This window comes from Erythrolamprus reginae, chromosome 3, assembly GCF_031021105.1.
Source record: "Erythrolamprus reginae isolate rEryReg1 chromosome 3, rEryReg1.hap1, whole genome shotgun sequence".
Classification (NCBI taxonomy): Eukaryota; Metazoa; Chordata; class Lepidosauria; order Squamata; family Dipsadidae; genus Erythrolamprus; species Erythrolamprus reginae.
Genome location: NC_091952.1, coordinates 107690970 through 107709041, shown reverse-complemented (window position 1 = coordinate 107709041; position 18072 = coordinate 107690970). Strand labels below are relative to the sequence as shown.

At 34.1% G+C, this 18072-nt stretch overlaps 2 protein-coding genes across 2 annotated transcripts in view; one reads left to right on the top strand and one right to left on the bottom strand.

Annotated features, from left to right (window-relative positions):
* The window catches only part of CDC73 (cell division cycle 73), a 132712-nt gene that overhangs the window by 55908 nt on the left and 58732 nt on the right, over nt 1-18072 (bottom strand). The gene's annotated exons all lie outside the window — the stretch shown is intronic.
* B3GALT2 (beta-1,3-galactosyltransferase 2) lies at nt 6156-7729 on the top strand. Its single transcript, XM_070749015.1, has one exon. It carries the CDS (start codon nt 6156-6158, stop codon nt 7422-7424), a length of 1269 nt encoding a protein of 422 aa, XP_070605116.1. The 3' UTR covers nt 7425-7729.

The window sequence follows — 18072 nt, the reverse complement described above, 5'->3', positions numbered from 1 at the left end:
AATGAGGATCTAATTGCTAAAAATGATTAACGTCTAGCATTTACAAATGTTTAACATGATGACAATCTTAAATAGAAGTGCTGAAAAACCCTTTCTCCTTCAAGCTGCATTACAAACCATGGCTCATCCTATGAAGTTGAATGGCAGGAGATATTGGAAAAGCTTTTAAAAAAATGTATTTACACAATGCAGTTAAAATTATTTTATTTTATTATTAAGGGAATAACTAATAAAAATGAAATAGAAATAAATTCATAGCAAACAAAGCTATAAGCATTGTGTATTAAGGAGGTTATATCTCCCCATCAAAGTCAATGTGCCTTTTAATCTCAGTTGAAATGAAAGAATCTAGTAGAAACCACAATAATGCTTACAGCACAAATGCATCATTGTTGCAATGACATCATGATGAAAATGACAACATCCCCCCCGCCCCCTCAGATGTGCATAAAAACAATGATGCTTTTGTGTTCAAGCCTTGCTAATGGAATTCTTCAAGTGCTTTTTAACCACATGGAATTAGAATGTTTCATTAAATAAACCTTTAGCCTCTTTTTTTAAAAAAAGAAATGGGCATTAAATTATTACTCTGCTGTAGTTGTTTTATATATTTAAAATATGGTGAAGTTCAAACTGGCCGAAGCTGTTTTGACTAACATTTTCAAAATAAGGCATTGTGTCTAGTATAAGCAGATAAATTTACCTCAAGGTAATTTATAAAAATCTCAAAGTAGCTTCTGAAAAATGATAAAGGTCAATATACTAAAGAGTTTGCATTTATATAATACAGAAATCTATATGAATCCTGATGAACTAATATCTGACATTAATATATGTTTAGGAAATGGTAGCTATAGCACTAAAGATAAAGGAAGGCAATTGGGGAAAACACACTGATCTCATCAATCCCCATTATCTTTCATTTTATTCATTCAATGCTATGCTGGATGTGTGTATCCTCTGTTGAAGGGAAGCAAAAGCAGTGTGCTCTCTCTCTGGCTGCTTTCAGATTTAGTCCGAATGAATGCAAACTGTCACGTGGGACCTAGCCAAGCAATGACGTGAAATTCTGCTCTGTCAGAAGACAGCATCTGTCAAAAGCCCACATTTAAACTGCTGCCTTCCTGTGCAGCAGCCGAGGAACTATGGATTGGATTTTTCTGAACAAAACCTTCAGCTAAATCCCTTTTCTTCCTCACATTTTTCAACTCATCCTTTTTGGTTACTGCCTAGCAACAATGAAGAAAGTGGGCTAAATCTTATTATCAAATGCCGGAGAACAGCTCCCGATTCTAGCTAGTTCTTGCTGCTTTGCCTCACATCGCCACTAGAAATATGGATACTGAAGAGAGAACACAGCACTGCATTGTCCAAGAAGGGAACCACCAACTGTAAAAGCTTCAATGCTTCTATTGTCAGCAGCAGCAGACAATGTCTGTGAGGATGGAAACTAGAAGTGCTGCTTCCGTCTCTTAAGAGATGACCACAGAAAAATCAAGATAATAAGGCCGGCGACCAGGGAAGGAAGCGGAGCAGGAAGCATACAGATGGACACAGTGGATGTCTTCAAAAACAGTCTCAGGCAGCAGGCTATTGGGGGGGAGGGAGATGAAAGCATGGCTGATAGCATCTTTTTGGATGAAGGGATGGTGTGCCAAAACTACTTGCACTGGGCTTAATCTTTTCATGCTACAAATGGCCTGAATGAACAAGGAAGGTATGTCAAATCATTGTACGGTATTTCATTCAAGTGCATGATTTCTTAACAGAACAGAGAGCGTTGTCATTCACTCACTGAGAAGCCAGAGTTAATGCTTCCATGGATGATTAACTGTGTTAATGTATATATTTATATAATGAATACAGGGCTTTTTGTATGCACAGCTGATAAAAAAATGTGACTGAATTGAAATGTGTTTGTTAAGAAAACCATCACTTGTAATCGAGGGTAAGCTAATACTGGGGAGATTAGAAAAAATGAGAAAGAAAGGTGAGGAAAGACTATTAGCAATAACAGATTTATATTACAAAATCTCCTTCATCCTCTTTGTGCTAAAAAAATCAGCTAATCAAGGAACAATTTTTACTCTTACTAGTGTTTGGATAACACTAGTAACATACCGGTAGCTATTATGTGATATATTCTAAAAACCATCAAAGCACACTTAATCAGTCCAGTAAGTTCAAAGGCATTTTCAACCTTCCAAGGTTTGATTTACTCCCTTAGACCTACACCCAGTGCCATCTGATTATTATTAACAGCCACACCTGATATATAATCTTTCAAAAGGGATCTACAAAAGGATAATTATTTGGGATTTGATCATCAGGATCAACTGGGCAGGTAGTAGTATCTATAACCATCAGAATTCTCAGAAGGAAGCTTCAATATACTATTTCCTTCAAGATGGGGCCATATATCACATCATCCCAAGTTCTGAGTAGCATGTAATGTTTTGAGCTGCATAGTAACAAAAAGCTGTTATTAAACAACTACATTGCCAGCATGACTAGGAATGCTAGGTTTTTGTTCGGAATGCTCATTGGAAAAAAACCCAGGCTACTTATCTGCAATAAAAATTTAAGTCCTCAATCCACTGCAATTTTAATACTGCTTTACTTCTTCTCTTCCAAAACCCGAGCCAACAACTAATACTAAATCATTAATGATTGTTCAGCATAAATGTGTTTTCATTGCCTTAGGCAAAACTCATAATACAAAATTTTAAAAAATGGAGAAATCTGGTTTTGAGAAAATAATAGGACAAAATCTGAGGTAAATTACAAGAATATAATAAACAGCCTAAGAACATGAATTTTGAAATATCTATCATGTATAATGTTTAAAAACCTTTAGTCAAAATAAGTTGCTTTACATTCCAGGGATTTTTATTCAAACTATTAGGATTTTAAAATTACTAATGAAGATTCCTCCACCTAGTAAGTCTTAATGCCGGTATATCACAACTAATATCCGGCCCTATTTAATACAGACATTAAAATTTTTGCCTTGCCTGATATATCAAATTTCATTCTTCTTTCTTTCCCCTCAAATATTCCGATTACTGAGTGGAGCTCTCAAGAGATAAATTATGGGTAACTTACATATGCAAGTCCATAACCAAAACAAAACAACATCATATTCAATCTGAACTGAGCACCTGGAACTCGAGGAGGCATTCAACATAGCTGTTTATTTATTTATTTTATTTATTAGATTTGTATACCGCCCCTCTCCGTAGACTTTTTAATATAGGCCATGATCCAAAGTGGCCCATTTATGATCGGAAAGCAAGCACTAGCTTCCACAGTTCCATTCTTGTTTATTTCAGTGCCATGTAGTTTCCTAACCCTTCAGAGTGGCTTTTAGAGATGCTTGAAACTGAGAAAGATCCAAAGTGCATGTGATGCCACACATAGTGTTTTGGATCCTAAATTATGAATATTTTTCATTATGCGGAAAAAGCAATTTTAAAATTTACATGCATGTATATATCTTGACACTTTATATTAACTACATTGTTGGCATATTAAATAAGTGCCTTCACTAGTTACAAAATTGTAACGATACATGCAAAAATATTAAGTAACTGATATAATTGCTAATTTTCTTACAAAACCAATGTGATTATTTTCAGCTAAGATTATGTTAAATATTTTATGTAGTCTTTGATTGGATATAATGTAATAGTAAAATCAATTAACACTTAACTCACCTTATAATAATTGGGTGGCAAAAGAGCAAAAACTGTCCTTTTCTGTATACATTATTAAGTATACAACAGATATAGATGTAATGAACAAATATGTTTAAATAGTTAAATACAGGAGACGTGGTTCAAATAAAATCTAGTTCTAAAAGGACAGCTTAGAATAAGTCCTTATTGTGTCCTCCACATAGCTGCACCAGTTAACTGTATCTCACGTAGTTAATACATATTCGCATATACAAACAAATAATTTAAAAAGATTATTTTAATTTTATTAATTTTAAAATTAAAAAGTATAAGGTTATGAACCAGAAAGTATTAAAATATAATGTTAGAATTAATCCAGGGTTTATATCGTGGATGTTTAAACTTAAAATCTTTCTACTTCAAAGGGGCAACTTTAATAGGATATTTATTGTTCCATAGAAAATAGTTCTGAGAATTTTAATTTATAGCTCAAGGATGGTATAAGTTTTACAAAGATGTACAGCATCCTACAATTCAAAGCTAAGCCTACTGCTTGCTCCTCCTAGTGGTAGTTAGCTATGATGAAATGGAGCTTTTGTTCTGAATGACAGAAAATATTTTGTTTGAGACACTAAAAGATTTGCTATGTCTTCCATACTGTACTGAATTTTCCTTAATGTCTACTGGAAAAATCAAAAGACTGTATTCCATTTTACTTCAAACTGTTTTTGCTACTGTGTATTTAAGTTCCTATTTAATGAAACACCCTGTTGAAGGACAATTTAACATAATCCCTCTCGATCACATTATTTTTAAAATGAGAAAATGACAATGAATATGCCATTCATGCAAAACAGTAGTCCTTTAAATAAAAAAAATTCCAATATATGCTTTAAGAGGCAGCAAAGTCATTAATTATAGTGTAAATGTACATTTAAAAAGGTATTATTTCCTATTATAATATTCATATGACTTTTATTCCTGCTCAGAGCCCCAGCATTTAAAACAATGTATGGAATTACAAATCAATGTATATTATGTTCAAAATGACTCAGTTGAGGATAATGTCATGAGTTTTAATATGCAGTATCGTAAAACTTCCATATTACCTTTATTCTAGAATACAAAAATGAAGTAATAGTAGGAATATTTTATAAAATGTTAGTTATGATCTACCAACAATATTTAAACATTGTTTATAATATCTTATTCATCATAGGTATATACAGCTTTTCTATGAAGACATTTATTTCTAGGAAATGCTACTAGTGGGTATAGGGAGTGGGTCTGTATGTGCAAGTACACAGTTGAAATCCCAAATGAATTACAATAGCTTTTAGAAACTAAAGGGACATTTCATGTCATTTTTTGATAATATAATCATATAAAGAAAATAATATCAAGCTTTATTGTAACTTTTTGAGCACGTTTAAAAGGATCAAAATCTATCAAAATGTTCAATATTTGTTAATTCTGAAGGATATTTAAGTGAGTTATTTGCATCCTGAAAATTAATTCTAAAAAGTGCATCTTCTCGCTGACTTTCTGAACACAGGAGGGCCTAATGGAAACTAGTCAAGCAACATATTGTGACTACAGAGCTTTCCTATAATCAACCATTTATGACTGTCCCTCTATCAATGTATGACAATTTCCGAAGAGTCACTGGGACTAGATACTGTGAATTATACTAGGCAATGCATTCAAATTAGCTTTAATTAGTTCTCCTCATTCTGCCACTGGGTACTAAATTCTTTATATTTGATCTTTACCAAGAAAATTTTATTTACAATATGCTGGAACTTGGTTTGACTCAAGTCATTAATCATCTTGCTCCAAGCAAAACTATTTTAAAACATACACTCAATAAGTAAGTAAGAACCTTGTTACTAGAAAGTACATTAAAAAAAAAGTAACAGCTGTACTCACGAACTTTAGTGGCATATGCAGAAACGATTCTTAACAATAGAAAGTTTTAAAACAACGGGAACATAATCTTGTTTTGTATCGGTGCCATATATTAATCTTGTATACTTTTTAAAACAGATTGCACAAATCAAAAATTCAAGAATAGCAAATTGAGTGAGTATGGGGTGTGGACTTGAAGAATATGAGTTCAAAACCTGCAGGACTTATAATCAATCAAAGACTTTGGGAGCTAACTTACCAAATGTAAAAAGGGAATTGGTTTGGATGCCAAACCAATATATAAGAAATAATTTGAAATTTAATAGTAGTGCACACATTACTATAATTGTTTCTCCTTTCTTTTTTATATGTTCCTTATAGAAGGAGCTTTGAAACCAACCTTTGAAAACGTATTCACTTAAATCTCCTTTGATTTTTTGCAGAGCTTGCCAGTTACTAGCCATCTTCCTATAAAAGACGCAAGATGAATTCCATGAAATAGCAGTGAATCCCAAACAAAGAAAGCACTTCCTTTGATCATTCTCATATCCATTCTTGGATACTTACAACATGCTTCAGTGGAGAAGGCGGCACTGCTGCTTTGCCAAGATGACCTGGAATACCAAACGGTCTCTCTTTCGCACACATTTCATTGGTCTACTTTCTCTTGTGTTCCTTTTTGCTATATTTCTGTTTTTTAATCACCATGATTGGCTGCCTGGCAGAGTTGGATACAAAGAAAACCCTGTGGCATATACTACACGGGGATTTAGATCAACAAAAAGTGAAACAAACCACAGCTCTTTAAGGACCATTTGGAAAGATTCAGTTCCTCAAACCCTGAGACCACAGATGATTATTAATTCCAATGATACGGGAGCGTCACCTCAGGGAGTTACTGGTTTAGAGAACACGCTCAGTGCCAATGGGAGTATATACAATGCAAAAGGAACTGGACATCCAGCTTCTTATCATTTTAAATACATCATCAATGAGCCTGAAAAATGCCAAGAATCAAGTCCGTTCCTAATACTTCTTATAGCTGCAGAACCAGGCCAGGTGGAACCTCGGCAAGCTATCAGGCAAACCTGGGGAAACGAAAGCCTGGCACCTGGGATTCAAATAGTTCGTATTTTTTTGCTAGGTTTAAGTATTAAATTAAATGGATACCTTCAGAAAACTATCCTAGAAGAAAGCAGGCAATACCATGATATTATCCAACAAGAATACTTGGATACTTATTACAATTTAACAATTAAAACACTCATGGGAATGAACTGGGTGGCCACCTACTGCCCAAATGTTCCATATGTTATGAAAACTGACAGTGACATGTTTGTAAATACAGAGTATTTAATACACAAGCTATTGAAGCCAGAGCTGCCTCCCCGGCAAAAATACTTTACTGGCTATCTAATGAGGGGGTATGCACCTAATCGGAACAAAGACAGTAAGTGGTACATGCCACCTGATCTGTATCCAAGCGAACGGTATCCTGTATTCTGCTCTGGGACTGGTTATGTTTTTTCGGGAGATTTAGCAGAAAAAATTTTCAAGGTTTCACTGAGTATCAGACGGTTGCATTTAGAAGATGTATATGTAGGCATCTGTCTTGCCAAACTGAGAATTGACCCAATGCCCCCACCCAATGAGTTTGTCTTCAATCACTGGCGGGTTTCTTATTCCAGCTGTAAATATAGTCATCTAATTACCTCCCATCAGTTCCAGCCAAGCGAACTGATCAAATACTGGAACCACTTGCAACAGAATAAGCACAATGCCTGTGCCAACACAGCAAAAGAAAAAGCGGGGAAATATCGTCATCGTAAACTGCACTAGAAAGGACTTTTCTAAAAATACTGCAAATTGTAAAAAGAAAAATCCAATTAAAAGCATGTACAGTAGGGGGGAAAGTAATGTGCTTAAGAGGGAAATATTTAAGATGAAACAATGTGTAAAAATTATTTTTTTAATTTAAAAAAATGATCTAATTCTTTAAAATATTACAGAAAGAATATTAACCAAAAGGTTTTCAATGGCAGGAAAAAGAGAAAAGGCAGTATCAAGATATTTGTGTTAATGTGCAATAATAAGCATGCACAGCTTGGTGGTACAATTGCTATTTTATGTGCCAATAAAATTCACTACGCAAATATTCTATATTAATTTAATTCTTAAAAGGTTTTTTTTTAAAAAAACAATGAGTGTGAAAAACATAACTGAATAAATACAAATCAAATTTCTCCCAGTGGCTGAAATTTCAGCTGAGTATACATAATTTTCAAACATGATTTTATGTGGCACCAATGCTTTCAGGGATTTTAAAGAATTTCCCTGCTCCAATAGAGACAATATCTTGGAATAAGAACACTGACAACTATGTAAAATAATCTCACACAGATCACAGCTTGCCTCATTAAAATATTCTTAATGATCTGTTTTCTTGTAAAACACGTCCCTTTAATAGTGAAACAGTTTGATACACCATTATTTCTTGACAATTTTTACCTAATAGTTTAGTGATCTATCAAAATAGAAAGGAACTACTTTTAGAGACTACACTGAAAATATACTAAATTCAAAAGTTTATTTATGTTTCATTTGGAAAATGTGTAACAATCTACATGTTAAAAATATTTAGATATATCTCAAGTTTCCTGTGATGCCATCTATTTTTTTCGGTTCATCCAATAGTACCCATCCAAGAATTACTATATTAACTAAAGCATACAAAAGATTTGCTCTCACTTGTTGTTATAGAGATAGCTTAATATTCAACTAACAATGTTTTCCATAATGATACTCAAACTGAACAGAAAATGGTTTGTAAAACTATCAATTAAATCCTGACATTTGGTGAATAAGCTTTTAAAATTTATCAATGACAAACGGATATTCTATTAAGGTTCTTTAACAGAACTTTTCTGCATTTTCAAATTGACAAAATTCATTAATATAAATACTGAATTGTTGAGATCACTGTTTCATTGTTTATAACTGCACTTCAATCTTAAAAGATATTATGATTTCAAACTTCAAAGATCTGACTCAAACAAAATAAGAGCTATGATCAGGAAACTCAACTCAGTCCTTCTGAATACTCATGGAAAGCAGAGAGTATATTTGCAAAATAGGTGAACATTTTCCAAAGGTTTCTCTTCATGCAATTATTTAGGCTACCACTAGTATGAATAATTTCCAACTTCTGTCTTTCAATCTGGCAGGCTAGATGTTATATTGTATCAAAATAATCTTGTTTTGGGGCAGGAATTGATTATGTGTTGCCATTCAGTTATTCTCAAATTGCAGTTCTTAATAGTTTCTTTCCACTGGCAATGGTGGCCAGACGTAATAATTTAGAGGTCAAAAACAACCAGAGGGGCATGAAACACCACCCACACCATTCTTCTTAGAAATGTATCTAATGAAGAACCAGATAAATGAAAACTGGAAAATAGAAAAAGTCATATCTATCCCATTCGATAACTTTCTGAAGAACTAACATTATACCCATCCTATTTCTAATGTGGAATTGCAAATTTCCACTGGCTGTTTTTGCCCATGATAAATCTAATTAATTATGTATGCAGTATTCTTATTATCTACAAGCATTAAAAACTACTTCATACCCAACTTGGGAGAAATTGCTTCATTGGTTTACTAAGTACTTGTGCTGGCTGAAATATGAGCTCATTAAAAGGAAATCAAGCTATGGAAAGTTGGGGGGAAAGTATGGAACATTCATTGTTCTTATACTGATGTAGTGGATTAACAGGGGAATGCATCATAGTATCATGTTGTCTGTCCCCATCCTCCATTAAACAATGTACTGTCAGATGATAATCCTTCAAAATGGGTTATGTTTCTCACTCATAATTTTAAAAAATGTATTAGAAAACAAGGAAAATCGATTTCCTTTAAATCATACAAAAGAAATTGTCTGAAATCAGATTTGTGGTAATAGATACCACTTCACTGCAATCTGATTTTTATATTTCTATAATTAACTAAGCCACATTTTGTAAGCATTAAAACAAAACAAATTTAAGAATTAAAATAATGTACATAATAATAGGCAATTAATAAGCCAATTTACTGATAGCAATATAAAAAAAATTAATTTGATGGACTCCTGACAACAAAAAATGTTAGGAGTTTAGTTCCCATAATGTTCTGCCTTAATCCTAAAGAACAATCCTAAATGTGAAACAGTGCAGCAACAAACTTTTAAAATATCAGGGAAACCAGCTGGGGTTTATTTCCAACCAGCAGAAAGAAGTGAAAATAATCATTGTATTTGCTTACTGGGAATTGCCTCCCTTTATTCTCAATGGATTGGAGTCAGAGAAAGTCAACATTGATTGTACAAGTTCCACTGAAATTAATGACATTGGTTACAAAATTGTTCCAATGGAAATTTATTTAAAAACTAAATCAGTTGGGTTAACATATCATGGCTAAATTCTCCAACTACAATTGTAATGCTATATAATAAATGTGCATTTTTAAGCCTAATATATTTTTGTTTTATGGAACTATATTTTATGAAATAAAATTAGTTAATATTTTTGCCTATGGCAAACAAAACATTGTAAGTCTAAACTGTTAAAAGCAGGAATGAACAAGCCATAATCCATATGTGGCTTCCCTGTATCCCCAAATCACACCACTGAACAAGGCTTAGAATGGCTGCATTTCAATTGAATGATTTGAGACCTTTGTAACTGTCTCTTGGTTTGATAAGGATAAGTATGATTAGTTTCCTAAAGGCATTCCATTCCAAATCCTATACAATCTCTTGCATTTTTTAAAAAGTGGGAGGGGGGACCACTAATTTTGCCTTTTTTAGGATGGCCTCATGCCAAATTCAGTTGGTTAAGAAGCTGAAGTGGGATCCTCGCTCTCAAAGTTGAGTTTTTGGAAGTAGGAAAATATAATTAAAATAATAAAAGAGGCAATAATAACCTACATTTATTTGTGTGCTATAAATAATTCATTTCCTAAAATCATTTATTAAATTATTGGGAAAATGTCAAGACCAACACTTGGTGATCCATTGACATCTATCATTTTGCAAAGCAGGATAGCTGAATTATCTTAGCTATAAATAGAAAGACTGTCCTAATGCTTCATGAACACAGCTGTCCTGATAATACATGTAGGGTTGAGCAAAGATTTTGAAAGGGGCTCTTGACCAACTATGTTAAACATAACCAAAGTACTACTCCTCAAAACCTAAAGCTATCATGCATTTTGACTGTAGTGTTGGCCTCTTTGAAGACTGTCCACAATATTCTGGGGTTGCTGTAGCTAAGGAGGTTCCTTACGGTCCCAATAGAAGAGCTGTATGTACACGCATAGGCAAAAAATTAGACACAGTCTTGAAATGAGCAATGTAAGACTTGAAACAATGATTATGCTCTGATGCATTGAGGAAGGGTGCTTCACTCAATATCAACACACTGCAAACCACTTCTGTGCAAGCCCAACATCCAGCCAGGCAGTCACATAAATTATATAGTAATCATGAACCAAGGCTGATTTTTGTCGGCATTAATACGGATACAGTAATGATATACGTTGTGGAAATTGTTGTATTGTGCAATGTATGTCACATGTAGCTGTGAGTAACCTAGATTAAGATCATAGTAAATAAATCATGGAAACCATCTTAACATCTTATATCATCCATATTCACAACATGGAATCTTGCTATATGACATACCAAAATTTACCTTACCTTTTCTTCTTTATCACCAATTCTCCATTTTTTGTTACTGCACATTAAGGTTTTTACACAAGAGATGTTTCCATTTTATAACAGGGAGGAACTTGAAAAGAATTTATTTTTCATCATTTCCATATAGTCTTCCAGCATGAACTCTTCCAGGACTTTACATGGAACTGTATTTTATTCATTGTGAACCAACTTTCATAACTACCTTGCTACTAAATATCAATTTATAATCTTTCAGTTATTATTACATATAGTAAATTTGGCAATATTTTTGAAAAAAAACCCATATATACTGTGTTTTCCCCAAAATAAGACCCTGACTTATATTTCTTTTGAATCCTGAAATAAGTGCTTGGCCTTATTTTGTGGAGGTCTTATTATTTGGGGGGCATGGAGCAAGACGGGGCTTCTATTACTGTCTTACCTGACCTAACCAAATGGCTGGGACCAGCTATGCAAGCATTTAAATATTTTCAGGGAAAGGCTTATTGAGAGGGGGGTGGGGTTATTTTAGCACATGCCCCCAAAAGCCAGATTGGGCTTATTGTTAGGGGATGTCTTATTTTTGGGAAAACAGGGCATTAGATTGTAGGTGGCTGAAAAAAATAAAGCTGTTTATATTTCATTTATAAAAGCCATTATTTTATTAGGGCAAAAAAGATAGATAAACAATGTTTTAAAATTAATTGGAATATGGAAGTATGAAATGTCATTTCTACATAGTACCTCTTAGTGTAGTTAATGATACACTTAGCGGTAACTTAACCTTGAAGGCCACCAGTTTTATTTCTGTTCAAGAAGACTCTTTCAATCCATTGAGCTTTTACCTAGTAGCTAGCATCACAAATATCAGTTTTTACATGAGCGATACTTTGTGATGGCTGAGAGCCATATATGACCTAAGTTTTAACAGGTACAAAAAAGGTGAAGCTGGATCTCACTTGGTGATGATGACATTTTAAAAACATTTTTAATGGAGCACATGCCACATTATTTTAAAATTTGAATGGTATTCTTACAATACAATATTCTGCAATGGAACAGTAATTATTTTATTAAACCCTTAAGAAAACAGTATAAAAGTTGTTTTTTGAAACTCATTTAAGGCAGAATGGAGGTATCTCCAATTCATAATTCTCCCTTGAACTTTGGCCTGAAAATATGAGTTAAGCCCAGTTCAGTATCTTGCATTAAAAGGACACCTTGTTCTTTATATTCAACCACGTAGTTGATTCTTTGTGACCTGATAAGCAACAATTGTTGTTTATTTATACATGCATACATACAATTTAGAAGACAACTGACTCCCAACAACTCTTGTATCAACTATCATTTTACCCAATCTGGAGAAGCTGTGGAAGATAACTCCATTTATTTTATTAGTTTAAGGACTAATTTTCTTTTATAGCACTGTAATCAATAAACTGGCAGTGATCCATATTCTTTATCGCAATATTCAGCAATAATAAATTGATAAAGGATAACAGTTTTCCATGCCATTTTCTAATCTAATCTAATCTAATCTAATCTAATCCCATATGTTATGCTGGATGTAATCTGCCAGAAATTGGAATTTAAAGGAGTCTATTAAAACTGACAATTTCTATCCCCAATATAAAGAACAGACTGCCTCCTTCAATATAATGTTAAAAAATCCCCTATGAATGTTATAAAAGCAGATTTAATAGGCAAACCATCCTTTTCAGTGGTATATTTTTCCATTAAAGAAACAATAAATAAAGGCAGGATTGGGGGATATGGGACAAGGGATAAAATATAAGTTCTGATGCAAATCTTGCCCCTTATTTATTTGTATGCAATATCACAATGCAAGCGTGAAATAGCAGAGCTTGTGTTGTACAAGCATTTCATCTTTGGTATCATCATGGCTAACTGTGGACACTTATGCACAGGACTGAAAATGTTGCTTCTGCCCCCTCTAGTGATGTTACAACATTATTACTACATTCTTTGCAGATTTAGGAAACATTCCGATCCCTTGCATATAAATCAGACATTTCTCTATCTAGAAGATTCACCAAAATTAGAGTATGGCAGAATACCATTCCTGACTAATAATCAGGAATAAACTACCATAAAGACAAATCAACAAAACAAGATACTAACAAATGTGCCTGTCTAAAAAGTCCTATATCATGAAGCATGGCTTATGGCATGTTTAGAGTTTACCAAGTTGTGAGTCAAACATACCACATAATTTTGACCGAGAGTATTTTGATAAATCTGATATTTGATTATCTGATATTTTTCTCTGTTTTGTTCCACTGGGCTACACTCGATCACCACCAACCATAAATAAGTTAGATTACTAGTTTTTAAACATGCAGCTACAAAGAAAAGAATGATCCGGTCAGTGCATTGCTCAGTGCATCCAAAGGTTCATGATTAAGGAGTACTTTTTTTGGGGGAAAGTATTTACAGTGTTCCCTCGATTTTCGCGGGTTCGGACTTCGTGAAAAGTCTATACCTCGGTTTTTCAAAAATATTAATTAAAAAATATTTCTTGGTTTTTCCCCCTATACCACGGTTTTTTCCGCCCGATGACGTCATATGTCATCGCCAAACTTTCATCCACCTTTAATAAATATTTTTTAAAATAAACTTTAATAAATAAACATGGTGAGTAAATGGTTGCTAAGGGAATGGGAAATTGCAATTTAGGGGTTTAAAGTGTTAAGGGAAGGCTTGTGATACTGTTCATAGCCAAAAATAGTGCATTTACTTCCGCATCTCTACTTCGTGGAAATTCAACTTTCGCGGGCAGTCTTGGAATGCATCCCCCGCGGAAATTGAGGGAACACTGTAATATACTTATCCCTTAATAAGAGATTATGAAAACTTTCTTTCAGTAACATAAAATCCTGAAAACATATATATCTATTTGCATGTAAAAGATCCAAAGATTCAAAGTTCGTATTTTAAATTCATCATGAAAACAATAAATATAACTTTGACCTGTTTCAGATTTGGAAGAAATACTGTCCCAATAAAAAAATAGCCTATTTACATTTTTAAAGGAAGTTTCTACATTCTCTTGTGGTGGTGCTTTTTAACTTTAAGTCAGTATCTGTCTGTGAGAGGAGGAATATGCTGTAAAGAAAATACCCAAGCTTCTTTTCCTCCCATTGTTGTCTAAAAGCTTGCCCTTCCTTTTTCAATTTAAACAGGCTCTGCCTGAAGGGGAAGAATGTTGGAGAAAGAAAGAAAAGTAGTGGCTGATGGGGAAGATGGGGAAAAATGAAAAATTGAGAAGAGAAGTAATGGAAAAGAACTCCAAAGTGAATTGAAGACACCGGAAATTAGTAGTGGAGAAGCAGACCAAAGTATTAGCTGTGGGGCTAACAGAAGTGTCAAAGCTGTAACAATTGCGATGATGACATAAGTTAGTAGCAGCTTTCCCACAACTAGAAGGGGTGGAGAATAGTAAGATAGACAATCCTGAAAAATAGAAGAGATGCTATGTGAAGCCAAGCTAGGAGGCTCCTTTATCTCACAACGCTCACCCAGTCCAGACTCAATACCAGCCACCAGTTAGAATTTTCTATAAGTAAACAAAGTACTAGAGTCACTGCAAGAAATCTGAATGCCAAAGAGCTTAGAACAAGCAAAGAACAGCAGCTATGGAGTTGTTGCTGCTACCAGCAAAGGACAAAGCACAGAAGCCTATGACAATCCTATTAATCCTTCACCCAGCAATTGGTCCATAGAGACAATGCTAGTGACTGTGGAGACAGTGAGTTGTGAGAGAACTCAGAATGACTTAGAAAGTAGAACTAGAACACATTAAAAAGGCTAAAGGATAGGAGGAAGGGGCAGGATCTGATGGCCACAGCAGCCGTGCCATTCCCTCTGTCTTGGGAATGGACCCGAATTCCCATTGCCCAGGGATTCTGGTCCTTTTGGACCAGACCGGATCTCTCCTGCAGGGAGAGTGATGCATGGGGCACTGCCAGGGGCCGGCATGCCCCACCAGGTGAACTGGCCTGTCTCGCACCGGCTGTGGTGAAGCCGGACAAGCAGCCATGCCTGAGCTGATACAGTTGCGGAGAGAACGCGACACCAGGATGGAAGCTGAATGGTTACATCTGGAAAGAGCTGAAGGAGTTGCTTACAGAGAAAGGGAGGGATTTGCAGTCGCTGGTGGTAAGCTGAAAGTGCCTGAAAGGGATTTTGGACTTTTGTTTTGCAATTGGTTGCTGGACGGAGCTAAAACAGCCAGAGATTGAAGAAAGCAGCTATCTGTGCAAGGTGGCATTTCAGCGAAAGCTTTGAAAAGTAGCGAATTGCCCATAATTGGATTTTTTTTTAGCTATCTAATTGGTTTTATTTTAAACTTGCCTTTTGCAATCTGGAACCTTGAACCCCTGTTGTGGAAGCTATATATTTTCTTTTTTTTATGTAAACAAAGAGGAATGTAAAATACCGGAAGAAGAAGATACCAAAATTGGAAATAGTTGGTAAAAAGCTATCTGGAAAAGGGCTGGATAATTTGTCATCTAGTGCCATCGTGTGGCCAGAAGAAATATAGCAGCTTTATTTATTTATTTATTTATTTATTGGATTTGTATGCCGCCCCTCTCCAGAGACTCGGGGCGGCTAACAGCGACAATAAAACAGTGTACAATAGTAATTTGGTATTGATGATTAAAAATCAATTAATATAAAAACCAAACATACATACATACATACCATGCATAGAATTGTAAAGGCCTAGGGGGAAAGAGGATCTCAATTCCCCCATGCCTGGCGGCAGAGGTGGGTTTTAAGTTGTTTAGCTTGCTATTTCCTTAAAGATTTTGACATTTGACTTCCACATTGACTGGCTATGAGAAGGTAGATCAGCTATTGCAAGGAAGGAAGAAAATATTTAAGATGAAAATGACTGAACTGAACTGATTTGACTTGATCTGACTGATTTGATTGAAAATGCATTGGACAATATAATTCGAAATTCAACACTTTTAAGAAAATCCAGAAGATACTAAAAGTTACCAGTACCATAAAGAAGAGGAAGAGGATAGGTTTTTTAATTCTTTTTTAATTTTTTTTTTACAAAGTTATAAATTATAAAAAGAAATGAGTATACATAATGAATTGGAATTATTAATATTTTAATCTTATTGGAGTTTATTATTGGAATATATATATATATATATATTATACAAATGTACAAATATATAAGCAAGAGATATAAAATGTTAAAATGGAAGAACTGTACAAGGGGAGAAAATTTAATGGTTTATGAATGAGAAAATTGAAAATAGTTATAATTATTGTGCTTAATATGGATGAGATAATTGAAAATGGTTATGATTATTTCTGAATGATTATTATTTTGGATTTTTTTTCCCTCTTTTGTTCCTTTTTCTTTTTCTTCTGATTGATTGAATTATAAATTGATTATCTGATTTATGGTGATAAATAAAATAGGAGGAAGGGGGAAAAGAAAGGGGATGAGAGATACAATATCAGGAGTAGGATCAATGTGGGATAATAATTAGTATTAATTATGTTAGGTATCAGGGAAAGACATGAAACAAGGAAGAGATAAATTGAATAGATTAGGGAAGATTATCACTGAGTTCGATAGTGGAAGATATATAGAACTAGGGAAAATATATAGATTGCGGAAATATATAGATTAGGGAAGATTATTGCACTGCATTTAGCAGTGAAAGTAATTAGAATAGGGAAGACTATTGCACTGATATGAGTGACACATAGATTAGGGAAGATAATTACACTGGGATTGGCAGTGGAATTTATAGATTAGGAAAGACTATCACACTAAGAACGGCAGTGGAGGATATCTAGAGGAAAGAATATTAATACACTGGCTTTTTAAATGGAATATACTTTACTTTTCGCAAAAATAATGGAACAATATGATTTATATTGATTTTGATTTGTTAAAGCAGAAATGATATACTGATATAATGAAAGAAATGAAAGAAATGAATTGAGTAGGAAATACATCTTAAAATTTCTAACAATAACCCTTCCTCCTATGTATATTTTATATTGACACTGTTATAATTAGATTAAGATACGATATGAATAGTGTTTCTTTTTTCCGTTTCCCCTTTTTTCTTTCCTTCTTGGGTTTTAAAGAAGTAAATTTGGATATTTCTCTTGTTAAGGGCAGCTACGATAAAATGAGGGTTTTTTTTAAAATAAAAGCAGGAATGAGTTTAGTAAGAAGGCTAGAAATGGACCGAAGCACAATGACATAGTTATGAAAAACAGCAAATAGCCAAGAAAAATCTAGATAGCTATAGCACTTTAAATGCAAAGGAAGATGAAGAACAATACCCAAAATCCAGATGATAGTATATAGAAAGGAGGTAGCACAGGATGAATGATATATACCAGAATAAATTGGATAAATAATTAGAAAAATTTGATTAATTTGACTAAGAATTTGGCATCTGATATTTTATTTTACTTTAACTTGAGGTATGTAAATTGGAATCTCTGTAAGGTATAAAAAACAATAAAAATGTATACCCCCCCCCCCCCCAAAAGGATAAAGGATAAAGAGCAGAGGTGGAGCAGCAGGTAGAGTGCCGTACTGCAGACCACTAAAGCTGACTGTAGATCTGCAGATTAGTGGTTCAAATCTCATCACCGGCTCAAGATTGACTCAGCTTTCCATCCTTCTGAGGTGGGTAAAATGAGGGCCCGGATTTTGGGAGCAATATGCTGGCTCTGTTAAAAAGTGCTAGTGCT